General features: G+C 26.6%; 1 protein-coding gene across 8 annotated transcripts; it reads left to right on the top strand.

The window, feature by feature from the left end:
- The first annotated feature begins 17 nt into the window (after window positions 1-17).
- On the top strand, window positions 18-25,391 carry mei-41 (ATR serine/threonine kinase meiotic 41). Of its 8 annotated transcripts, XM_089222033.1 has the most exons (39): window positions 43-298; window positions 397-438; window positions 513-594; window positions 685-925; window positions 2,702-2,872; window positions 2,942-3,279; window positions 3,361-3,571; window positions 3,833-3,957; window positions 8,307-8,413; window positions 8,534-8,982; window positions 9,056-9,800; window positions 10,576-10,978; window positions 11,046-11,162; window positions 11,243-11,368; window positions 11,715-11,962; window positions 12,027-12,248; window positions 12,327-12,498; window positions 12,580-12,706; window positions 13,035-13,165; window positions 13,229-13,380; window positions 13,448-13,608; window positions 13,694-13,996; window positions 14,055-14,194; window positions 14,266-14,382; window positions 18,369-18,511; window positions 18,586-18,861; window positions 18,921-19,199; window positions 20,369-20,591; window positions 20,911-21,095; window positions 21,180-21,385; window positions 21,452-21,624; window positions 21,698-22,002; window positions 22,087-22,210; window positions 22,276-22,383; window positions 22,479-22,617; window positions 22,689-22,803; window positions 22,872-23,025; window positions 23,123-23,365; window positions 25,018-25,391. In XM_089222033.1, the coding sequence occupies exons 4-39, from the start codon at window positions 697-699 to the stop codon at window positions 25,189-25,191; spliced, it is 7,641 nt and encodes a 2,546-aa protein (XP_089078159.1). In that variant the 5' UTR covers window positions 43-298; window positions 397-438; window positions 513-594; window positions 685-696; the 3' UTR covers window positions 25,192-25,391. The 8 variants fall into 8 exon arrangements, with proteins under 8 accessions (XP_089078163.1, XP_089078161.1, XP_089078160.1 ...); XM_089222032.1 differs by lacking the exon at window positions 397-438; XM_089222030.1 differs by having other exon boundaries at window positions 397-594.
- Window positions 25,392-27,909: the final 2,518 nt, after the last annotated feature.

Here is a 27,909-nt window from a genome sequence, read left to right as displayed (position 1 = left end):
TTTAAGCATAGAATATTAATATCCTATGATTTAAGTGACGGGGTTCTAGCTGGTACGTCACGTCCGTTTTACATAGAAATTAGAATCCAAATATCCAAATATAAATAATATTATCATCTTGACGGACGTAGATAACAATAATTTTTGGCGGGATTTGATTTTATGCGTTTTTGCTAGAAAGCTTATCATTTTTACATGACATTTTCATTTTTCATTTAACATCTTGTCAGGCAGTTGTCGTTACTTTGTGCTTTTGGATATTAAGCCGGCAAGTCTGCAAGTTGTAAATGTTGTAATAGTAAGTGTCTCTGATCTTTTGATCTTCGCTAGTTAATCATTTTCAATATACATAGGTATATTATATTGCATTATAAAATATTTATTTATCTGTTCAAGTGGTGTATGTTCTTCCTACTTCATAATAGTAAAATATTAAAAGTAACTTTTTGCTTAATAACTATCAAATATTTACAAAATACAAGTTAATCATAAACATGAAATACATTTAATAGAATGGGCACTCTGACATCCTACACTTGATGGAGCAATTTCGTGATAATTAGTTTCTCGTTTTCTACAGCAACAAATAATCAAGTAAATTTATATCGACCCATTTAAATACAAATATATGTGTAACATATTCTCATGAGCTACTGAGACACCATTGATTATTTAATTTTTTAGAAATAATTTGCTATGGAAAAAATGGAAGTAGATGTCGCAGTTGTTGACAAAAAGTTCCCATTTGATCTCTGGAGAAAATTTAAAAGCATGTTTACATTTATAATGGACGAAGAAGCTGAGTCATTGGAAGAGCATGCTAAAATTATGCGTGAAGTTCTGAGTAAAATGGGAGAACAAGAAGGAGTTTTTAGCCCATTTGTTAATATCAAAAGCAATGCATTCAGTGTTGATTACTATAAAGGTATTTAAAATAAATTATTTTTAGTTTATAGATGTATTCTCAGTGGTGAATTGTAGTGTATACACAGGTATTCGACATATACCCTAATCCCTATTTTAGGATTTACGAGTATACCTTAAAGAAAATTCGTCTATTATGGGTATATGTCAACTTTTAAAAATGTATACATCATGGGCAATGGGCATTCACAAACTTCTAATTTATCATCAATCATAATTTATATTGCTATAAAATAAATAGTTACAGTGTTAAATGATAATATACAATTATTATCTCTTTATGTACACTATGCACTGTCCAAAAGTAGTCTCGACCCCGCATGAAGTTTGGAATTTTGGAAAATGCCGAGCGTGTATACTGTAGGTACTTAAAGTACCTATACACCGAAATTTAATACATGCAGGCGCACATGATATTGTGTGTAATGCTAGTGTGTTAGGTGAGCGGTTCGCCAATATAGGTAATAGTTAAAAATTGATCAATAATTAAAAAGTCTAAAGTAATCGTGTACAATTATTATTAATTAGGGATAGGAATTTCATGCATTAAAAACTATCAAAATATGCGGTTAAGATCACTAATATATGGATTTATTTATTTTTTACTTTTGGTTTAATAAGTTTTTGCTAGAAATAATAATTAAAAGAAAAAGAATAAACTCAAAATTTAATTAATATGAAGTATGATGTATATACCTTAAAATACAACAAAATACATTCTAAGGAACTATAACTAAATCTTGTAATCGGATTTTCCAAGCTTAGAATGTTCTTCTATCGTAGTATCCGACAGGGTGAAGTCATACAATTTTTAATGTGGAAAAATATAAAATAATTCATTGAATCATATCATGAATACTTGGGATTACTGATCGCTTCCATAAGTAAACACAACAATTCCACTATTCAGTGGCCTATTTGAAAATACGACTTAAGATTAAATTAAATTTAAACCAAAGTTTTATGGATACATAAATAGTATGATATTAAATTATCACATACTTTTAATCAGTTTTTGTTTACTGGCGACGTTTTTATAATTTGATTTTCATAAAGGTATATTATTTTGAAATAAAATCAGTCTGATATTTTCATGAAATATTATTTATTTTTCTAAAACAACATAATTATGCAGTAAAATGCAATTTTATTTTAAAATATACATATTTAAAAAATCTCAAAATATGAGAAGATATGCAAATTAAAATTAAATTTTTGAACTCATTTGATAGTGATTCAAATTTTTTAACGTACTCAGCAAAAACACGTGAATGCTATCCTTCCGAGTGCTATATTGATAATATTATATACGGATAATTATATTTTAAACAACTAAATAATGGTGGGAATGATATAAGATATGATATTAGTGTTAAGATGTTGCGAGCGATGTAAGTTTTTTTAATTCTATCTATTCAAATACTTACAGGTGAGCATATCCATACATTTATTTACCAAAATACCACTGTGTATCTTAAGGAAATTAACTTTGATATCTCTAATGGTAAAGATTTGATTTGAAATTTGGATAAATATTTTTTAACTTTTTTTGTGAGATGTTTAATGATGCTTCAGGAAATTAATAAATATAAATATATATACTATTTTATTGAAAAATATTTGGAGAGAATAATAAGGGAAAATTCTCTAACACTAAAATTATTTTATCAATTAATTTAGTTTAAGGGAATTTGATATGTGTACGATTATAAATTTAGAATGTACCAGTGTTAAAAAATTGTAAATTTGTTTATTGATTTAATCTTTTTTTTTTCAGAATTTACCATCTGGATCATTGGCCAACTTGTAAAGATTCTTAGTCAAAAAGGATTTTCTCCATTACATGGTAATTCAACTCATAGCCAAACTTGTTTATTGGAAGTACTTTCTTGCCAAAATACATATATTTATGATTGTGCCATTAATGATTATTCTAAATTTATAACAAGTAAAATAAACAATATAAAATAGTATTATTTCCTAAAACATATATGATAATTGTATTTTTTAAATTTAGAAATGGCTGAAAATGTAGTTAAAGATTCATGGCCAATTGTTATCACATGGTGTAATCCTGAAAAGAATTTTCGAACTCAGTTGTCTGTAATTGATTTTACTCCAATTCACATTTCTATTAACGATCGTGATAGCTATATTTATTTGTTATCAAAAATGTTTCATTTATTTTCTAGTAGTGTATTTTCTATAAATTATATTAAAAAAAATACTACTGTAAAATTTTGGCAATCTGTCACATTAGCTATACACAATTCACATTCAATAGAAGTCACACAAACCGGACTCCATTTAATTTTACATATGTTAGCATCAACATCACATAAACAATATTTTGAAGTAAGAAACAGAAGTATTATTTTGAAAAACTAGATTTACCTACAATGTATTTACTGTATGCTTTTATAATATATTTTTTAGATACTGGAAAATATTTATAAAATGCTATTTGATACTATTGAAAAAGTGTGTTTGAAACATAATTCTTCTACAGAACAATCTAACAAGATTCAAATAATTTTGAGTAACATATTTAATATTTTATGTAAAGCAGGATCAATTCATGTTGTATCTATAAATATGGCAATAATAGAATTAGTTTCAAAATTACTGCTTTCTGATAAAATTAAAGGTACCTATTTATATTTTTCTTGTAACTTATATTAAATATATGTCCACATTAAAATTTTAAAAAAGGTTGTAGATATAATAACTAACTCCTAATATATTCTATTCAACTTAATTTTTTCTTATAGTTGTGCTTTTAACTATACATATTAAGTAAAATAAAATATTTGTAAGAAATACATTTTACAAAATGTCAAACTTGCTTCATTATAATTAGGTTCTTTACATAAGTGCTCAATAAAATCATAATTTATTTTATTTTTAGTTACCAACAAATTGTCTGGAGCAATGTGTAACGTGATTAAAAGATTACTTGATGATGAAATTGTTGATCCTAATACAATTATTGAAAAATTACCATTGTGTCAATTGATCAATGTATCTTCACCTGTAAGTATTAATCTGATTTAATATTTTCTTTTTCATTATTTATTTAAATTTTGTAAAATGTTCATTAGAATTATATTAATAATCAGTTATTTATAATTGTTTAATTAATCTTAGTGACTAAAAAAAACTATAAAACAATGTGTACTTCATAAAATATTGTGTATGTATATTTTTATAAGTTTGTTCCTTTTATAATTAAGTCTGTATAACAGTTATATTCAATCTTAATTAGAGAGACAAATTAGTAAAATGTCAAATCATACATGTCAACAATGATGTATCCTCTTCATTAAGGGTGTATCCATGAACAGAAGGGAAACAACACTGAATATGGCCGGTCAAAGTAAAAAAATATGGTCCGGAATTATCGTATCCACCAGAATAAGCATCAGAAAGTATTGATGTTGTTTTTACATGTAAATCATTGGAAATGTATTTTTTTTTTATAATTATAATCTAAATAGTGAAACTTATGAATAATTACTATAGAATGTTTTTTTATGACCAAGTTGTTCTCGATCGAATATATGTGTTTCAAATAATGTATGATTTCTATAAAAAGAGATTAAGTTGTTTTAAAAACTACTTTTAAATTTTTCATATAAAATATATAGGTAATATAAACTATAATATCAATTCATGCGCTTCTTTACAATGCACTAATTGCTGTTACCAAATACTATAGAATATATTTATTGTATTTGCTGTCACCGCCTACAAATTATGATTGTCTGGTGTCTGCATAATAAGCTAAAGGCTCAATTAATGTCCATATAACCATAATCCATTCGGAAGATAAAATATAATATTCTGACTTCTGAGTAAGTATATTTATCATGAATAAATAATATTTTATAGTTATTTCAGTTATGATATTTACACTTAATTTTAAATAGGTACTTACGAATTTGTAAAAATCCCATAAATCGCAAATTAAATCTAATTCATATCACAACTAGGTTAAATATATATATATAATGAAATATCAAGTTTTGGAAATTTTATTATGTAATCACTGCTTACTAGTAAACTACATAATATATAAATTACTGTACATTTACATTTTATTTTTATGAGTTGTAATAAGATGCAATTATTGATATTATATTGCCTATTGATATATGTATGAAAAATTTGAATTTATTTTTTAAAACTATATCTCTTTATAGAAGTTGTATTTTATTGGAAATAAATATTCGATCGAGAACAATTTGGTCTTAAAAAATGTTCTATAATAATTATTCAGAAGTTATACTATTTAAAATATAATATTCATAAACCAATAAATTCCTTATGCTGTACTTGTAAAAACGACATTACTACGGTCCGACACACATTCTGGCGGAATGTGACAATTTGGACCACTTTTATATACACAGTTTGGTGTCTTACTACTAAATGTTCATGGGTGTACCTTTGCAGTTATTATGTATTATCCCCTATCTTTTTATTGTATTTTCTACTAGTAATCTTATTCTCAATTGATCAGGATGATGATTGTAATTTACTTTGTTATAAATATAAAATTTAGTATCTATTTTCAGTATGACTTAACAGTAAGTGAGTGAGAGAAAAAAAGAAATTTGAGGCTGAAATCCTCTCCTCTAAAAATATTCATCAATTGATTATTTCGTTGAAAATAATTTTTATATTTATATACTAGCGATTAAGTTACCTAGTTGTAGGCCTTTGCCTTTGATTAATAATAATGATTAAAAAAATTATCATTACTGCCGATTGTTTATGTCATGAAAGTCTAATAAATGGCAAGATAAATTTGCTCCAACATCATCCTTATTGACTGTGTTTAACCATTATTGTATACATATAGCTAAAAACAATTTTTTTCTTGCATACTAACAAGCTAAAAAAATCAATACTAGATTGAGGTTAAACTGACCTAATTTTTCATCATTGGCAAATTAATTTTATCACTAGAACTCGGATATATGACCTTGCATATTTTTTTATCACTACCAGAATTATATCAGACTATGATTTAAATTCGATTCATGAAGTCTATATTACCAATATTTAAACTTGTTTTGCATATTTTTGCATTTTTGACATTTTGAACGTTTTAGAATATATAAATGCATACAGGGTGTCCCACAGAGTCTGATATTCTGACAAATGAAATAACTTTTGTTCTAATCGATATTTAAAAAAAATTTCTTTTAACTATGTATAATTCATAGACACTTGCGCTACATTTTTTATTTTTATTTTTTAATACTGAAAATAAAAAACTTAAAAATTGATAAAATTTTTTTTCGAAATATTCAATATAGCCAATTTGTAAATCTGATTTTTAGAAAAATTTATATGGTAAAAACACTTATTTTAGTCAAATGGCTGATTTTTTACAATTTTTTAAAATATCAATATTTTTGTTAAGTAAATTACAATCTAGTTTATGTTAGAAACCTTGTAATTCAAATAATAATAAAGTTTTTTAAAAATATTTTATAAGAACATTTTTAAATAAGTGTATGTTAAAATCTAATTATTTTTTTTACTGTATTTATTTTAATAATATGTGATGTATAAACTATAAATTACTATAATTCACCTAACGAAAATATTGATATTTAAAAAAATTTATCAATTTTTAAGTTTTTTATTTTCAGTATTAAAAAATAAAAAATGTATTCTAAAAATGTAGTGCAAGTGTCTATGGATTATATTTAAAAGAAATTTTTAAAAAATATTGATTAGAACAAAAGTTATTTCATTTGTCAGAATGTCAGATCTGTAAGTGGATGTTGCTCTGATGTACATAAGGTGGTGGGGTGGACCTCTGACTAGGGTAGGTTAGATTTGAATGCAATGATAGGTAACATTGTATACTAAAAACGATTCTGAGCGGAGATGATTTGTCAGTCTAGGATATATTATATTTAAATATTGTTACACATTCTATTTTGAAACAAATATTTTATTTCTTAATTAGGACACATTTGCATAAGGCATGGTTAATCAATTTTTTGAAATACATTGCATGTAGATGTAGTTATCATAATTCATAATACCTTTTATATTATCATAGATATACATATACCTGATTTCATAAAAATTTAAAACGCTTAAAACATTTTTCCTATAATGACGCTTCAAATTTTCTCTATAGCTATTTGAAGCAATACTTATGTAAAACTTAGTGTTGAATTTTTTAACCTTAGATATAAATACTAACAATTTTATGATTTTTCAACTTAAAACTAATTTGCAAATATTCATGGTTTTGACGAATTTTGTGTTCTTATAATTTTTTAATCACTATAAGAATAACTTATGAGAAACTTTTTATTAAATTTTCAAGTATTTTGATATGGCCAAAAAAATTTTATCGACACTTCAAAAAAAAATTTTCAGAAAAATTGAAAATTTCAGTTGTCTATAAATACCTCAAAAAAAGTCAGAATATTTTGATTAAATCATGTAAAGAAAATGCCAATTTAAATAACTTGTAAAATTTTCAAGTATCTACGACTTATACTTTTTGAATAATAACAAATGTTTAAAATCGTTTGAGGATAAATCGTTATCGTTACGCTATTTTGTAAAAATTTTAAATTCAAACCCACTTAAAATTTTTCCTATGATGATGCTTCGAGTTTTCATTATAGCTACTAGCATTATAGCTTATGGAAAACTTAGTGTTGTATTTTTAATCCTTAGTTATAAGGATTAGTTAATATTTTTTTAGCTACAATAAGAACAACTCATAAGGAACCTTGTATTAAATTTTCAAAGGTTTTTCAGTCATCAAACATTTTTTACCGACACTTCATTAAAAATTCTCATAAGAATTGAAAATTTCAGTGGTCTATAAATATCTCAAAAAAAGTCAAAAATTTTTGAAAATTAAGCTGTATATAGATAACACTACCATAAAAATTTGGTGAAAATTTCAAGTATTTACAGTGAATTAGTTTTTGAATTACAACCATATAAAAAAATCGATTCGGTCGAAAACTGGTTTTTCTGTCATTTATTTTATTTTTCTCGATTTTTTTGAAAACTGTTGGAAATTGTTTACTTATGATCTCTTTAATGCACCAAGGATATTTACTTTTACATCGGAAACCACCCCCAAAGTTTGAAATCGAAGCATTATTTCGACTAGTTATGGTGTAAACACACACACACACACAAAAAACACATCATGGTAAAATCAATACATTCATCACTTCATTCAGAATTTGATAATTAAAATTTTTAAGTTAATTTGAAAAAAAGAAATTCAAATAAATTTTTTAGATTTTGTTTTATCTCAGAAATTAATCATAGTACCTATCACTGAGCATTGTTGATATAAAATATATCTAAAAACTTATTTTTTTCAGGGAATGAATGTGCTATTTGAATTTTTTATTTTACAAGAGTTAAAAAACAGTAATGAAATGATTGGTAAAAAAAACGATAATGAAAATTTATTCTTTGGCGATGAAAAGTTCGTAAAATTTGTATACATAATTACTTCTAATAATCTATACTAGTTTTTAATCTTTTTATTTTTAATTCATACTTATTGTGTTTGTTTTAAATATTTTTGTTCATCGCGTAATTTTAGAAACAATTCAACCAATATGAAAATGCTAAGTTTAATTTGGCATCAACTGTGGAAAAATCTAAATCAAACTTTACAATCTTCTACTGAAATTCTTACTGCAAAAGAGTTTCAAATCATAAATACTACTACAAGTCTTGCTCATCATTTAGACATGACTTTAAAAAATGAAAACTATCAATTTTTGCAAAATATTAATACTAATAAATTGTTAAGTAAAATTATGGACTATGTTGTAAACCACGATGATCGTATCACTTTAGAAACATTGGTTTCTACATGTGGCAGTCTAGTGAGCTTAAAAGAAATTTCTTCCATTTTAAATAATGATACTAAAACATTAATTGCTATTCTCTCTCTGCCATGGATGAGTTCTTCTAACAGCATATTCAGAAATTTGGCATTATATAAACATCTAAATGTTATTGTGAGCAAGTATTCTGCTTTACTGAGTAAGAAATTTTGTACAGTACTAATTTAAATAGTTTCAAGTATGAAATGATCTAATTAAATATTTGTTTTCAGATGATAAACGAATAATGCAGAAGTGTGTTACTTATATTAGTCATATACAAATTAATATGTTGCATGATTGGAGGCAAAATATTGTTGTTTCATCACTTAGAAATAAAAATATATGTGAAACATCAATTCTAAATTTGCCATTTTTATTTCATAAGCAAAAAAATCAAAATATTTCTATTTTATTTGAAATAATTGAAGATTTTGATGAGATCACAAATATTGTATTTGTTAAAAACTTAAGGATTCTCATGTGTTCTATGTATGGTAAAACAATTAGTCAATATAATAAAACTTTTTGCCAAGATGAATTATTTTGTATTGATTGTGATCGAAATAAAATTCAGCTGAATTCGCAAATATGTTCAATAGATGATACTTGTAAAAAAACGTTAGATGATTTTTGGAAAATATTACTTTTATCATTTGTTAACAATTCAAATACAATCATCAGATGTGAAGTCATTAGAAACATACCAATGATAATAAACCATTTTTATCCAGATAGTTCTTTTAGAAAACATATGTTGATGTTGATTAATGACAAAGATGAAGAAGTACGCATTCAGAGTTCAAAAATTTTAAACTCCATTATTTTTGAAAAAGATTTATCTGGAAATATTGAAATAGTTGAATCAGTTTTTTATCAAACTTTAAATATACTTTGTTCAACTGTAAATACTAGTTTGAAAGTTGGAAATAATGAGCTTCAATATACTTGCTTAGAAACTATCTTCAATATTGGGCGGTAAGTCTTTCATGCATTGACATTATATTAAAACAATAGTGTTATATACTCATGGTAGCAAGTAGCTAGTTTAGCTTCATGTTAATTTATCTGATTTAGAAATAAGTGTTGTAATTAATTAGTGAGTGGAATGGTTTCTCAGTATCAGTGGCGTAATTACGGGGGGGGGGGGGTTTGGGTGTCGTATCCCCCCATAACCTTTTTTTTTAAGATTGGTTAACTACATTCACCTATGTACTTCTTTATCTAATAATATTATTATTATTTTTATTTTTTATTTATATATATTGAAATCAAATACCTCGGTGAATTAATATTATTATAAATAGTCCATATTTGATACTTTATAGAAATAATACAAAAAAACAAATCCTTTATGCTAGTTGTACATAAATACTTTGTACCTAGTTCGTTTTAAATGCAGCCACGCAAGTTTATAAGTATCACTATTGCAATATGTTTTGTGTATGATTTGAGTTTGTTTATACATTGTGTAGTGGTACAAAAATAAACCCTGAGCAGTAAAGTATTATTTTATCTTGGATCGACGATGCTCGTCGATTATCAGATTATTTTATCTAGATTAAAGACTATTGTCATATCTATCCTATCTTATCCTATCCTACTATTTTTCCGTAGTCCTATTGAACTAAAAATAACTTATCGATTTCTACAATTAATCGAAATTTATTCCATGTCTCATGTGTACAGGTTAGGTTGGTTATATTTTCAGATTAACAATATGTACAATAATTACATACATTTTTATTTTCAGTGTGCCAATTGACTCAACTATTCTTCCATCAATGGAATTCATGTTTCTATTTTTAATTCATCCAAATTCTTATTATGGAAGTGTCGCAAAATTTTATATGACTGAAATTGCTGCAGCTCATAAAACAAAATTTTTAGTAATATTTGATAGATATGAAACTGAATTAATGCAATACATTGCTGATAATTTAGTTGCATGTTATCATACATACCATCCTAACATTGATGTGAAAAAAACATACAACAAATTAGGGTTCACACATAGAGATATGTATGCGATAAAGCAAATTATTAAATATATATTTCCTTGGTGTATTAAAAAGCCAGGAACAAGGAAAATATTAAGTGAAATTGCTTCATTATCACAAAAAACAGAGAGCACTTTGGTTAAAGAATCATTTAAAGTAAGTAATAAATTTATACAATTTTATATTTTTGTAATAAAATAATAATATTTTTTTTTATTGTTAGTACTGTTTTTCTCATCTATTACTTTCTGAAGATATAGAAATTCGTAAACAAGGCTGTTTACTTTTAGAAGAAATAACAGATACTCCTTTAGTGCATTTGGTCAGACTTTCATTTACTGTAAGAAAAATTATTTTTATAGATAAAAGATAAAGCAGTTAAAATTTGAACATGTTTAAAAAATCATTTTATTTTTAAAGCCAATTATAGCTGAGATACTAACACATTTCCATTCAAAACATGATCAAGCTACTGAAGCTATTAAAATAATACAAACCTATGATGTTTTATTTAATGTAAAAAATGATACATCAATTGTTAATTTTGTAAGTATAGTTTTGATATAAAATATTGTTTAATTAAATTTAAATTAATATATTGTTCTAAATTACTATATGCTTTATAAAGGACATTATGGTGAAGTAACCGAATGAAATAAAAAGTTTCATTTTGTGAAATCTCACAACTCGAAAAGCTGATAAATGCATATTATATTATTAACATCAATTTTAATTTATAAAATAATGAATTTTGAATGTTTTCTCCACATTACTATACTATTTTACTATTTTAGTTAACCCTACTTAATGGTCATTGTTCTACCTACAGTTTCTAACTGATGCTGTGCTTAGTATATTTTAGTGAAAATTATGACTTAAATTTTTATTTCAGGCAGATTTTCTATCCCCGAGATTTTTGGGCCTTCTAATGATTTTAGAATCAAGATTAGTAAAAAATTCATCTGATTCTATTAAGGAAAACATTTTATTATCATTAGGGGATATTTTCAAACTAATGGGCAGTCGCTTTGTGACACCAGCAAGGTTTAAAATATTGGCTATGTTACGTACAGCCATATCCTTAAAAAACAGAGCTTTCGTGTACCTAGGGTTAAAAGCCTGGGATTCATTTATTCATTGGTATGTTGTCCATTGAAAAATACTTTACACTGTTAAATAAAAATAAAAATATTTTTGTTTTTAGTGTTCATATGGAAGTGTTGGGGCCTATGTTAAGCTCCATATTTGTATCTCTTATGCCACTACTAGATATTTATCCAAACAAAGTCGCCAATATGTTTTATTTTATGGTTAAAGAGAATGAAAAATATCTGGGAAATCATATAGCTGAATTATATTTTTTAGACCCACATCCAGCCAATCCTATAGTTTACAGTATAGTTCAAAAATATTCAAAAAATGTATTGTATGTTTTGATTTTTTCAACTGATTATCAAACTTAGTAACCAGTTAGTGGAGTTTTTCGAATTCAATTTTTTTTTAGCAAACAACCATTGAATAAGTTATTAATATGGTTACTGGATATTGTGGCTCATACAACATTGGAAGTTAAACTTCATGGCTTAAAACGACTACATTCAGAACTTTCAGTTCAGCAGTCTGAAGTAACTAAATTGATATTGTCCAGTGATAATGTTAATTCTGTAATTATTGAGGTAAAAATAATCATGTTGAATAATATTATATGATAATTGATAGACATTTTAATTTATCTAACATATATTTGGTTTGATTAGTTATTAGAAGTTTTAACTGAAAATTTACGACATCATGATAAAAGAGTGAGATTTGCTAGCAGTGAATGTTTGGGAAAAATTGGAGCATTAGATCCCAGTTATTTACCAAATAATATCATTAAAGAAGGTACCTATACTCATTAATTAGACAATAGTTTTAGAAAAGATCTATCGCTAATAAATTATTAGTATACATTTTAATATATAATTTTACTCGTAATTTTATGTTTGTTTCAATATTAAGGCTATTTAAAAAAATGGTTGGTAAAAATTGCTGTTTTTTTTACATAATGCACGGTTATTTTACTTAATTCTATAATTTAACTATTTAACTTAAATTATATGCAAAAATTATAACTTGTGTTATGTTTAAATAAAAATCTATGTGAAAAACTTTGGTGTCATTTAATATGTGTATAATACATTTTTTTTTCTAAGTGTTAAATATTTTTCAGGGCGAAACAAAGAGTTTCCACTAGATATAAAAAGCAATGACTTTGCCATACGCGCAATTACAATATTAGGACAAGGTTTACAATCTGCTAGAAATTCTCGGTACATGGATTCTTTTGCAGTTGCAATACAAGTATGACTTCATATCTACACACATAAGTACATAACTAATAACTTATTTATCATACATTTTTAGAAAATTTTACAAGTTTATAATGTGAAAAAAGACTCAGAAATCTGGTCATCTATCCCAAGCTCATTACACGAAATTATTGATCCACTTTCTTCATCTCGCTACACTTTGGAAACAGAACAATACCAAACAGCAATGCCACATCCAATATTTGGGTATTATATTATTATATTTTTTTTGAAAATCTATTAAATAATAAATATATTTTAATTAAATTTTTAGATCTGGAAAAAGTAGTACATTAAACTTGTGGGCTTATAATTGGGTCAATCGCCTTGTTCCTTTGATTAATGATGAATATGCCAAACGTATTTTTGTATATTGTAAATCAAGCATACGATCAGATACTGAAGCAATGCTTTTATTTTTACCATATGTTTTACGTAAGTTATATTATAATTCATTTTAATGTTATAATTATTCAATTCGTTATACCTTTATTTGTTTAAATATAATTTAAAAATGTAGTCTACGCAATTTTAAGTACAAATGCTGATGGCAATTTAATATACGAAGAACTTTTAGCTGTAATTAGCAGTGATGTAGATGATACAACAACAAATAACACAAATATTCCAGAAACTATTAATGACATTATGGCTGGTAGACAAATCGCTATGGAATATGAAATTACCAATTCTTCAGAACAACAAAATGAAACTACTACTCGTGTAATGTATGTTAAAACAGCCTTCACATTATTTGATTTTTTATTTAAATGGACTCGTGAACAAAAAGCATCAAAGAACAGTATCTGTGAACCAGTTATGAGTAATATAATTTTTTAATATTAGCTTATAGCTATGTATTTATATTAACAAACTTTTAGATTTTTTAACAAGATTTTGTAAATTAAAATTGGCTGAAAAATCACTTGAGTATGATGAATATGCTCGAGCGCTTTTGTATCTTGAAGATTACATTCATGAAAACAAAGAAAGACTTCAAGATCATCTACCAACTCTCTCTGTATGATTAAATTGTATACATTAATGTATGCCTTATTGTTCTTAATAACTTTTATTTTATATCTTATTCAGCAAATTTATTCTAAGCTAAATGATGCTGATAGTCTCAAAGGTATTATTGCTGTTCATGATAATGATCCATCACCTCAAGAAATGATACTTTTACATGAAGTTAATGGACAATTACAAGTAATATCTACATTTTTATAAAACAATATAAACTAAGTTCATCAATCAAAATCTATAAATATGGTTATTTATATTTATTATATAGAATGATATTTTAAGCATGCTCACCTGATTTTAAAATTTAAATCATACATAATTTTAAATTCTTATTTTCGGAATTATTAAGTGTGGAGATATGAACTAACTTTAGATTAGAAAAATTAAGAAAAATACTTAATTAAAATTTAAAATAAAAACTTATTATATTTCGAATCAAATTATTTATATAAAAATCCTACGTCTTAAGCATACTAGGCGTGTCAATAGACTGATTTACTTTGCTGTCGACCGTTGGACTCCGCTGAGTATTACAATCAAAAGGCCTGTGTCAGCAAATTCGAATTCTCAACGCGCAAAAGCGCACAATTGCCTGATATTGTGTCTTAGAATAATATTCTAATTATTTATATTATAAATTATATTCAGGGGTTCGCAACATTCCGCAGACTAAATGAGTCAGGGGATCATATGCTTCACGTGTATCATCCATTTGCTACAAAAATAGAGTTAGGTATAATTTTCGAAGACGTTCAGCCAATGTCTGGATTCGGCCAGTTCTATCTATTACAAAATAAAAATAAAAAATAAAAAATAAAAAAATGATATTATTAAATATGAAATATAAAGTATAATGCAATTATAAATATAATATTGAAAGTAGTAAAAATAATAGGTACTATAAATAAATTTTCTTCTGGAACTTCGGTAGGTAAGTCCGGATTATATAATTTTATAATGTTATTTTTATACTTATTAACCACTACTATGGCTAAAATTATGAAAATGAAAAAAATAATACATACTTTGTTATTACATAAAAATCAATTTGTAAAATGAACACAGACGGAAGTGGTCAAACAATGTCTATGAAAATGTTTTCAAAAGGTCTTGATGAGGTCGTGTGTTATAACTATAGGTTTCTTGATGGATCGATTTACAGAATTATTCTGTTGACAAATCGCGCATGCAAGGACGTAGTCTTTGATCATCTTTCTCGTCCCTTTCTATTTGTTCTATCCTGCGGTATGTGTGTGCTATTTCCTGATGTCCTACGATGGGGTTCTTGTGGAATTCTTGAATATGTGCGTATTGTTCCTCTGTGAGTTCTTCCGGCAAAATAATGGTTACTGTAATTTCAGATTCCCGTAATATATAGTGCAGCATGGTCATAACAGTCTTCCATTTAAGTCCACTCAGGTCCCATCCTTAACGTGGAAAATTAAGTTCAGTTATTCTTTGTTCTATGCTAATTTTCTAGAAATTTTGAAGACTTAAATAATTTTTGGTGCGTCGTCTTTTGCCAGTAATTTTGCTTAGAAATGAGGTAAAATATGGTTCTGTCCTCTATTTCTAAATATGTGGTTTCAATAATGAGCTCCTTTTGGTTCGTAACTGTTAATGTTTCCGTATTTTCTTTTGGTGATTAGTGCTATTCTTTTTGTTATTTTAAAATCTACGGAAATTCAGTATGTAAAATAAATATTAAGCTCACTAGTGACTCGTTCACTATCAAAAAGATCTTCTTGGATTTCGAAAACGTTCGGAGCTCTTTTTTTTTTGATGGGGATCAGCTGATAAAACATTTCATATTCCTTGCATGAAGGGGAAGGACCGTTTGAATTTAGGTCTACAGCTCTGGAGAGTCTGGTATATCTGTAAGCTCGAAAATGTCTGAATATTGGGAAGATTTTTGAGGATTTGAAGTTTTTAGGAATTTTGAAATATCTGGATGTTACGAGGATTTTGGACTATCTAGAGTTTCCGAAGATTTTTGAGGATCTAAAGTTTCTGACGAGTTAGATGATTTAGTCACAACTTTATGATTTCTGATAAGGGCGTCAGCATTAGTATTACTAGACCCTGGCTTATAATGGTAAGTATATTGATATACCTCTAGCCTTAAACGCCAACGTGTAAGTCTAGATCCAGGATGTTTTAGGTTGAATAACCATACTAACGCTCAAAGATCCGTTATTATATTGAATTGTTGACCAAAAAGATAAGCTGAAAACTTTAATTCCCCATTCAATGCTGTATAGTTCATTCTCTTTGGTGTTGTTAGTAACTTTCGCCTTGTTCTGGATGCTTATGCTATTGGTAGGTCTTTACCAATGTATCCGATTGCATAATTACTTGCATCACTAGTGAGATTAAAAGGCTTAGAGAAATCTGGGTATTGAAGATTCAGTGTTGTCAAACATTTTTTAAATGTTTCAAAAGCTTGTTGGCTTAGGTCACTCCACACAAAAGTTAAGTCCGTTTTTAGTAAAGCTGTTAGAGGTTTTGTAATTTTTCCATAATTTTCTATTTGTTGGTACTTGATGATAGCCATGGTTGTCAAGGTTGCTATAGTACATAGATTTTCCCTTTAGTTTTGTAGTTTATTGTGGTTGCTTGTTTGACTGAACGGTTTGTCTAATAATCTTTCGCGTGCAACTGGGGAATCGGAATGTAAAACTTAAAACTCGGTCGTTCGTACCTCATTGCCGATTAGAATTTGGAGATCTTTCAAACCTAAGGTTCGTACAAAATTTGTATGATACCCATAAGTTTGTTAACGATTTTGTTTCAAACTATAACGTCATCCCGTAGTAATGCTGATATTTTGATTAGATTCAGATTATTTCCTGAATCAAGCAGGAATCTTACATCTTGGGCTAACAGAATGGGCTGTTGGCATTTACATATGAGATGCTCTTCTTAGATTTTCTTTTGTTGTTGTTGTCCTCTAGAAACTTCTGTGTTTGAGATTATGGTCTTCGATACTGGTAGCAGCGCGCCTGCCGTCGGCTCCCTTCTATTGAGGGGGTTTTTTTGGTTCTTATTCTCGGGAAATTCTGCGGATCGTTATAAATTGGCACATTTTAATTTTCTGCATACTCCTTCCATGTGTCCTGACTTCTTTTAATACCAATAAGTAATGGTATTTACAGTCGCCCTTTGGGTATTATTAGCTGTGTGTCCAATATTGGTTTTATTTTATTGATTATAACAGCAGTCTCATGCCCAATGTCCCATTTGAAACAAGGAGTATTTGGTTTCTTCGCAATAACTTCCCATTGTTTTATTTTTCAGTATTTTTAAAGAAACATTAAGATTATTCAAGTGATTTCCTAACTATTTATTTCTCTCTTGCTACTTGATAATCTAAGCTTTTTAACTGTTTTCTAATGCTGTTAAAATGTCTGATGATTTTCCGTTTGTTTGTTGTTCTAGTATGAGGTTCTGTAATTGTTTGATTCTTGTGGAATATGCCATGACTTTCACATAATGCACATTCACATTTTTGCTTGCTTAAATAAAGCTCTAGGTACAAATGTGTCATAGTTCTATGAGGTTCTAAGATTGATTTCAAAGTGTCTTTAAGCTCGTTCCATAATTGGATGGAATGAAATTTCATAGTGGCTCTGGCTTTCCCAACGAGCTGAATTATCCTGTTTTGAAGCAATCGTTGTTTGACTTATTCGTTTGCACACAAAATAGCGAATTCACATTGCTCTAAAAACAATTTTAAATCCTCTTGATTCGCCCAATTAATGTGGTAAGTAATAATTTTAGAGTTGCTTCCAATCCAATTGTGTCGAGCGATTTCCTTGAGTGTAATAAAAGTTCTTGTATAATGGTCTGTGGTTGTGTGATATTACTGATATTCATCGCTTCTTTGTTATCAAATTCCTTTGAACGGGCCGCGACCATATCAAGATATCACATACCTAAAATAAAATATTATTGGACCCGTGTGTTCGGTTTATTATATAGCTGCAGCTGTCGACCGGAACTGGTAACGGCAGTGGTCAACAACTGACAATAAATCACTATGCATCTGAATTTTGATAGGGGGGTAGAACCGTTCCGGCTGCTCAGCATACGTGTACAAAATTGAGAATTTTTATTTTGAATAAAGTGTATGCTTAAATTATTTTATAAAAACCTTAATTTGTTTTTAGGATGCAGCTGCTTGCTATGAAAAATTAGCACAAATGTATTCCGACCCTAGTTTAGAATTTCATAAAGGTATGGTTAAATGCTATTTAGGCATTGATCAACCATTCACAGCATTAAAAATAGCTGAAGGCTTAACAAACATCAAGTAATGTATTATTTTTTCAATATTTCAATATTCCATCATTTATCCTTTTGAAAACTGTTGAAATCAAATTTAAGATCAGATTGTCAAAACACATTATTTGGTGAAAAAGCTGAAGCTACATGGAGTCTTATGATGTTTGATAAATTAAAAGAACTTTTGACTGAAAAACCATTAAATGCTAGTGAAAGTTGGGGTGTTTGTATTGGTCAAGCTTTAGTATACTTTTTACATAAAGATAAAAACAGTGTACGTAAAGAAATTTCCTCTATTACAAATCTAGTCACAGAATCTCTTTACATGTCAATGGTTGGATCTGCTGGATACAAGGAGGCATATCCATTTATTGTTAAGTATGTTTTTATTAAATATATTTAGTTACTTTCTATTTTTCATTTTTTTTTGGCCGTAGGTTGCATATTCTGAATGAGATGGAACAAATATTTGACACTATACTAAAAATAGTGGATGGTGATACTTCCGTAAATACTAAATTAAAAGAACTGATTACTAATGAAATGGATGAACGACTACAGTGTTTACAACCTCAAGCATATGTTTTACAGCAAGTTCTATGTATGCGTAGAGTTGTATTGACTGCTGCTCAACATTTAGTTACTGATGAATTAAAGCCTATTATCAACCATCAAATTGGTATAAGCTGGTTGAAAAGTATTAAAGTTGCAAGAAAGTATGCATAATTATTAAGATTTGATAACTATTAATAGAAATTAATCATCAATAATTCATCTTACATAATAAATACTTTTAAATTAAAAATAGTCCAAGTCACAAATGTTCTATACAAATTAATTAGGTACTTAAGGGGACACAACACTGGCATTTTGTTGTTTTTGTTTTACAAGTGCGTAACATAAAAAATTTACACTCAGCCGATCAGTGTAGCTTTTTTAGTTTAAATAATTTGAGTGAATCTGTGGCGCAACCAAGGGGGTGTTTTAGGTGTCTGGACACCCCTTTAACCATATATTCAATAATGGGTATATATTTTTCAATGAATATTGAATAGCAGTCATCTGAAATTTGGGGAACTAATGAATACGCTACTGGTAGACACCCCTTTTGAATAATCCTAGTTGCGCCACTGGAGTGAATCAACTTTTTATAAACCTTGATTGTATGAATATTATCTGTGTTTAAATGTGGGTTTTGTACAATAGTTCAGTTTTTAATTGAATTATGAGAATTTTTAGTTTATGCTATATTATACATATCTGTAATATTTGCTAAAAATTGAACTACCATATAATTAATCCACATACAAACACAGATAATATTCTTACCACTCTTAGTTTTTAAAATAACAAATTACACGTGATCTGCTGGGCGTAAATTTGAAATTTTATTCATTTGTAAGACGGAAACAACATTTGCCAGAACTACATCCTACATATTTTTTGCTTACACAGTATGTCATAAATGTCTTAAGGTTCCCATTTAAGCCTGAATTCTTAGCTTATGATTTCAACTTACCGAGGCCTCTGTTTAGTTTTTCGTAATCAGTAAAACATACAATTCATAGCAATGTATATAACACAATTATGTTATTAATGAATTACTCCACTGTGACCTTTTCATTTAAACATAAGCATAATTTGTTTCTTAAAAAATATACTCATTGACATTTGTATAGAAATCAGTAATCAGAATCCTAGGCAATCCACATAGATAATTGAAAATATGCTGGTATAGACTAGTTTTTCCTTGACTTATCTTAGGCCACAAATACCTTCTCTTGTCAATTATTTTAAGTTTACATTTGTTTTGCTTGTTTTATTCCTTCATTCTTATACATATTCTTTTATCAAATAGATTGTAATATTGATTGGTTAAATTTAGATCTCTAAATTTTCAACAAGCATATTCAAATATACTAGCAGCTGAAAAGTATAAACCTACAGAGCTTTTTATTGAGAAAGCTAAATTGTTGTGGAAAAAATCTGATCAAGGACAAGCAATCGCTACTTTAAAAAAAGGGATTAATATGCTTTTTCCAAATATGGACATTATTAAAACTTTACCATGTGATGAAAAAATTGAAGAACGAAAAACATGTGCCTCTGTATGTACAATATTTCTTTAATTTGTCATATAATTGATCATGTGTATAGTAATTACGTGTTTGGGTATTTCATTTCTAAAATTATCTCCTAAAATTTGCCATGTTACGCATTTGTAAGACTAGTTTGTATCATATTTAGATTAAAAATGCTTCTGTTTCTTCTTCTTCTACATTAAATATATTAAATGGAGAATTATGCATTTTGGGAACATATGAATTATATTTAATTGAGAATGTTAATGAAGAAAATAGTAAAATTGTCACTAAATTCTGCTTATTGTTAATAATTATTATAAAATATATTAATTTTAATTTATAGGCTTTATTATTATTATCTAAGTATAATGATAAAACTGTAAATGTAGATTTGGAATCTAATTTATCAAATATCGAAAATGCTTATGAAATGTTTGGAATGTGGGAAAAAAGTCTTGTGAGGTTGGCACATTATCAAGATCGTATTCTCAACACTATGACTCCTGCAGTCTATTATACAAAAGGACTGTAAGTACTTAATATTTCTATACTTGTTTTAAAAATAATAATTTACATAAAATTGTTAAAATAAATTAACTAAAAATATTTTAGAAACTTAATTAACAACATAATTCATTGTTATGGTTTGTCGTTACAATATGGTTGTGAGTATATATACCAGTCAATGCCCAAAATGTTGAGTGTTTGGTTGGATTTTGGAAGTGACTTTAATCGAGATTTAAAAAAAAAAAATTGTAAAACTTCACTTTATTTGGTGGAACGAAAAAGAACATTTATAAAGATGACTAAACTCATAGGTAAGAAAATGTAAGTTGAAAAATTTTTATTTTATTAATTTATGTTATTTAAAATAAACATTTTAGAAGGATTTATGTTGCGATTGCCAACATTTATGTTCCTAACTGCTTTTTCTCAAATAACATCTAGAATATGTCATCCGTTAGAAGAATGTTTTAAAACTTTGACTGATATCATAGTTAAGTGCATACTTGACTATCCCAATCATTCTCTATGGATGTTGATGACTCTACATAAAGTATTAATTAATGATATAGTAGAATAATTAATTTTTAAAATTAATTTTTATTTAATTACCAATTGTTTTACAGTCACCATTTTCTGTAAGAGTGAGTAGATTCAATTCCATTCTCAAACATTCGAAATTGGTTAAAGTTAAAACACTGTTGGTCCAATTTATGGAATTATTTGAAAATTTATCAGAATTGTGTAACACAAGTCCTCAAAATGCACCAGTTGGTGTTAAATTTCCTTTACAGAAAATTGCAAAAAATTTACCACGTTTGCTAACAAATGGTTATTTTAGCAACATTATGGTACCTGCCCAAAAGTTTCGCACTTTGATATTACCACGCATTAATTCTAACCGTAATACAAAACATAATCCATTTCCAGAGTAAGATATTCATAATTAATAATTTGCATTTTACATTTTAATACACCAATTATTATTATTTTAATGTAATATTGATATGTTTAGTGATCTTGTTTATATTCATGGAATCAAAGACGAGGTTTATATTTTTAGTTCACTTCAAAAACCAAAACGCATTATAATTTTGGGTTCTGATGGTAATGAATATCCAATGATGTGTAAACCTAAAGTAAATAATTCTAAAAAAAGTATGTTGTATAGGAAATGTTTTATTATAATTATATTTGTTGATAGGATGATATAAGAATTGATTCAAGATTAATGGAGTTTAATAACATTGTTAATATGTATTTAAAAAGAGACCCAGAAGCCAGGGATAGAAATCTTTTCATAAAAACATATGTAAGTATTTAGTTGTTACCTAATATAGAATGTTTTATCTTAAATGAATCATTTACATATTTTTTTTTAAATATTTAATTGTTTAAAATTTACAGAGTGTGGTACCTATGATACTTGACTGTGGTCTCATTGAATTGGTTCAAAATGTAGTTACTTTGCGAAGTGTCATTTTAAGCTGCTATGAGGCAATTGGAATTAAAGTATCAAAAAGCACTTTACAAGGATTGGTTTGCAGTAAGAATATTTTTAATCTCATTTAATTAAGGAAAAATATAGTATTATTAATTTCATTACTATTAATTTAGATATAAAAGATTCTTTGGAAAAAAAAAGATCAATTTTTGTAAATAAAGCAATACCAAATCATCCACCTGTGTTTAGAAATTGGTATCTTAAAGAATTTCCTAGTCCAGGAGAGTGGTTTGTAATCTTATTAAAATTTCATTCAATGTGTTATTAATTTATAATTGATTTATATTTTATTCTAGGTATATAGCTAGAAGTGAGTTTACTAGAACAACAGCAGTCATATCTATTGTTGGTTATATTTTGGGACTTGGTGATCGTCATGGGGAAAATATTTTATTAGATTCAACTAATGGTGGTGTAGTTCATGTTGATTTCAATTGCTTATTCAATCGAGTACATATTAAAAAATATACATTTTTTAACTAACTAAAATATATGTACAATCTTTTACTAGTTTTTATAATTTATAACTCAATTTTAAATATTACAGGGTGAAAAGTTCGAATGGCCAGAACGAGTACCATTTCGTATGACTCATAATATGGTAGATGCAATGGGAACTGGTGGACTTGAAGGAATGTTATCCAGTGCTTGTGAAATAACTAATCGCGTTATGCGATCTCATACTGAACAGTTGGTTAGTGTACTCAAACCATTTTTATACGATCCTTTAGTCATGTGGACTGGCCGTGACACTATAGTTGATGAAAATTCTGAGATGGCAAATGATCAAGTAAATATATTGACTATTATCATTAGTTTTTATAATTTTGTATATAATAAAATCATCAAAATTAATGTAATCACTTAAAAGTAAGTTATAGATCTTATAGGTTTTTATATGCTTATACCCCCACAGATATTTTTCTAGGAGGAGGGTCAAATTAAGATTTGAAAATTCAATACAAGTTTGTTCATGAATTTGTCTACTTTTATCAAATAAAAATTTCTAATGAAAAGACAAATTAAATTTTTATGAGCATTTGAATTACAATACTCGACACTCGTATTGGATATTCACTTAGTTTCTCTTGTACTGATATTCTTGTTCTGCTGTAATTAAAAAATGAATAATTCTAGATATTTGAAATTTTTATGTTCATTTATCAATTCTTATACTTGATAAAATTTTCAAAATATTTCAACAATTTTTAAGTTGAATTTGAAATTATATTTGAAATTTTCAGTTTTTTTAGTTTTTATTCTATTTATGCCAATAATATTTTATTCATTTGGTTAAAAAACTTGAAAATTTAATACAAGATTCCCCAATAAGTTGATATAATATCAGTTGGAAAATATTAAAAATACATACACTTGTTTTTTTCCTTAACCGTTTAAAGTTCAAATTTTGACAAAATGTATTTAATTGAAAATTTGAACAAGGTTCCACTTAAATAGTTAATTCTGCAGTAAAAAATATCTATAAATTATACAAACACAGGTTTTAATTAATAGTTATTTTAAGTTCAAATTTGGATGAAAATACATGTTAAATAAATAAGAATAACAATTTGAGTTATATCGTTCTAATTTAAAAATATTATTTGCGGGTACTTAAAATTTCTATTGTATACTGTATATTCTAATTTTTATAGTTTTATGTTGTTAATGACTTATATTAATACTTAATAATAAATTATATATTCTATGAATGACTGAGTGAGTCGGGTACATAATGAATCTAATTTGATTAATTGGAATTTATTTTATAGATATCTACATTTTTTTTGTTTTGAAAAATAACAATATTATTAATAATTAATATTATAGTATAAAATATCCTAGACTGGCAAACCGTCTCCGCTGAGAATCGTTTTGTGTATAATATATTATCATCGAATTCAAATTTAATACCATCCATTATAGTTACCAAATTTATATAATGGCGTTGAAATGTTTTGAAATTAAATCGGTTTTAAGTTCTTAAACTACATAGTGCGAGCGTTTTAACGCCTTCATATAAATGTAGTAAGTTGTAAAAACTGTTTAAAAAATGTAAACCGTTTTAAAAGTTAATGTGCTTGCACTTTATAGTTTAAGAATTTAAAACCTATTTAATTTCAAATTGTTTTAATATCATATAACTTTGTAAGCTACTGTACAGCAGACTGACATCCGCTTACTCGTTTTTTTTTAAATTGTTTACTAATATAATAAAATAAAATAAATTTTTTCTTTTAAGTTCCAATGAATTTATATTCTATTTTTATTATTTTATACTTTAGTTTCATCTTATAATAATTTGTAAGTATGTTAATTAAAAAAAAAATAAAAATCATATTTAAACTTTTTTTGAACCAATAAATCTGGATCCTACTTTTAAGGAATAATAATTTATGTATTTATTATTTAATGTTACTAAATAAATATGTATCTCCTTAGGCTAAAGAACATTTGAATAATATTGAAATGCGTCTTCAAGGATATGTAAGAGCTAATTTAAAAAATTCTTCCATGCCACTTTCAGTTGCAGGACAAACACGTAAGCTTATCGAAGAAGCAATTTCAGTAGATAATTTATGTCAAATGTATATAGGTTGGAGTGCATTTCTGTGATATTAATGATAGTATTAAGAGTTGGCTTATCATTAATTTATTATAAAAGATTTAAACTTTCTAGAGGTATTTTAAATCAAATTCGCGCATTGTCAATTGTATTTTTTTTATTTATTAAGTGATTAATGTTATGATTGCATAGGCATATCTATAAGAATTTTTTGTATTATTTTTTATTTTTAATAAATGTTTCTAATAACTGTTATTTGTTTATATTTTGAACATATTTCAGCACTAACTTTACTTACATCAAATTTTTATATTGCCCTTTATACTGTATTATAGTGCCCGTGTCCTGTATTTAATAATTGTTTTGTGTAAATGTTGCGCCGCGACCGATCCTATAGGGTCAGCGGTTGTTGGTTGCGACTCACATAATTTAGGAACAAAAGGTTACTCACCGGTTGATATAGAGTATACACAAACTTAAAGCATGCGTATAAATTTATAATGAATAATAATAATTGGAACCATAGGCTCAAATTGGACAACTGATTTTGGTGGACTAAATTTATAAAATCAACACAGACGGCGATTACACAAAATATAAAATTTGCTATAAATTAGCAAATTTATTTAATATGTTTTCATTAGGTACTACAAGGAATGTCTTTTTATACATCTAATATAGAAACATTTGAAAATATATCTTGATATAAAGATGTGCGTAACCAATTTTTTATCTTCCTCTTAGCTAAAAAAGACCTTTCACATGTACTTGAAGAAATCCGCATAGTTAAGTACAATGAAGATAAAAAAGCAAAATTACGGAAAAATTAAATTAAAAATAAATATGAATACATCTATATTTAATAAATACGAGTATAAATGGTGAACACGTGCACCCAAGCACGTTGAAAATCTAATCTCTTATATGTATTAAACTGTGTGTTAATTGCTGACCCGGCAGATGTTGTCCTGTTTTAATTATGAATATTGAATTCGAATTGGTATAATTAATGAAAAAAATATTGTAAAAAAATGTTAATTATTCTAATGCATTATGATATACAACGTTCTTTGTTTTTTTTCTTGTGCGTATAATAATATAAGCGTATACAAGACGTATATTCGTACTGCGGCAAATTTCAGGGGAGAGAGTGCCGACAGACTACCAACGACTTCTTTGTACGATCGGCGAGTGTGAATTAATTATACTCGTCGATCGTACATATTAACTTACAAAATTGTTCTAGAATATTCGATAGACTTCCTATTAAATCACACGATATCTACGGATATTCTCAGTAAAAAAAAAAAACACTTAGATAATTATAATAAAATGTTTGTCATTTATACTGATACATAATAAGGTCTATGGTTATACTTATAACTATAAAAAAAATTAAAAATCCACATAATTGTATACTTGTTGTATAAATGAATAATATAATATAACTTTTATTTTGTATACTTTTTAACTTAATTCAATATTTATTATTATAAAATAATAATTGACAATTGTTGACGCATACTTGTATACAATAATTTTAGATGTCATTTTTATTATTATTATTACTTTTATCTTTATTATATTGTATTATAGGTATCTTATTCTTGTCGATATCTGGTCGATCGATATCATTGCTCAATTATATTTTAGTGTATTTCCACAGACTATATGAAAACAGATAGCTCACTCGGCCGAAAACAATGGGGGAAAAAAATAAGATTCTCTGATTGGGTGTGACCAAATCAGTGTAGCTGCATGCATTTAACTAAATTATTGTTCAGATGTTATACAATATTATTGCATATTTGTATGTACCATTTAATACCATTTACTATTTATTAATTAGTATTATTTACCATTTCAAAATCTATTTCCATTTAAATATTCAATAAAGATCGTAAATCGTAATTAGCATGCTAAGATCGATCTATTTTATTATGATAAATGATTAATTGATCAGTAAGTTAATGACATAAATCTGTTAAAGGCAATAATAAATATTATTTTATTAGTTAACACAAGCCTTTCACAATGATGATGATGAAGTCATACATAACATAATAAAAATATTAATTTCAATATTTGGACGTTATCAACAAGGAACAACAAAGGTAGTTACATATAAAAACATAAAAATCACATTAATAGGTAGGTAATCTAGATAAATCTATTATAGGTGAGAATTCTAAATGATTACAAAGTACATTATTTTCTTTATAACTTAACTATGTTTTATTTACAAAATTAATATTATTAACACATAATATTATTATACTAGTCATAAAATACATAATTAATATATAATTTATTTACATATATTTAAACATAAATGGAACAAATGTAGTACTATACAATTCAATTAGTAATTAGCTCATATTAAAAAAAAGGTATTTATTAAACTATAATACATCAAAATAATTAAAATATTAGTATAGTTACAAAAATTTGTTTTACAAATGCTGTAAAATTTCTAATTTTCTGTTTTAATTTTTTTTTCAGATACTAAATGTCTATTTAAAAATATAATTGAAGCATAAATTCTAAAACGCAAAAAAAAATTGAGTAGGTAATGTTTGTCAAAGTTGGGACATGGATGTTCATAATCAATATTGAGCATTATCATTTTAAGTTTGTTAGCCTAATTCTACTTCAACAGCCACAGTAGGAAAAATATTAATTTTGTTTTTCTTTTAAATTCATTTGGGACTTTACAATAGTACATAATCCAGGTGATAAATATTTTTCACTTAATCTTAAAAAATGTT

Source organism: Diuraphis noxia, unplaced genomic scaffold, assembly GCF_037042655.1.
Source record: "Diuraphis noxia isolate RWA-SAM2 unplaced genomic scaffold, SU_Dnox_SAM2 contig0003, whole genome shotgun sequence".
NCBI classification, from domain to species: domain Eukaryota; kingdom Metazoa; phylum Arthropoda; class Insecta; order Hemiptera; family Aphididae; genus Diuraphis; species Diuraphis noxia.
This window is presented reverse-complemented; position numbering and strand designations above follow the sequence as displayed.

Coding starts and splice junctions, on each gene's coding strand:
- mei-41 (XM_089222032.1), top strand. CDS start 697: ATGGAAAAAATGGAAGTAGATGTCGCAGTTGTTGACAAAAAGTTCCCA. Junction 21,625..21,697: donor TGTTGATGACTCTACATAAA/GTATTAATTAAT, acceptor ATTGTTTTACAG/TCACCATTTTCTGTAAGAGT. Junction 22,618..22,688: donor TTTACAAGGATTGGTTTGCA/GTAAGAATATTT, acceptor CTATTAATTTAG/ATATAAAAGATTCTTTGGAA.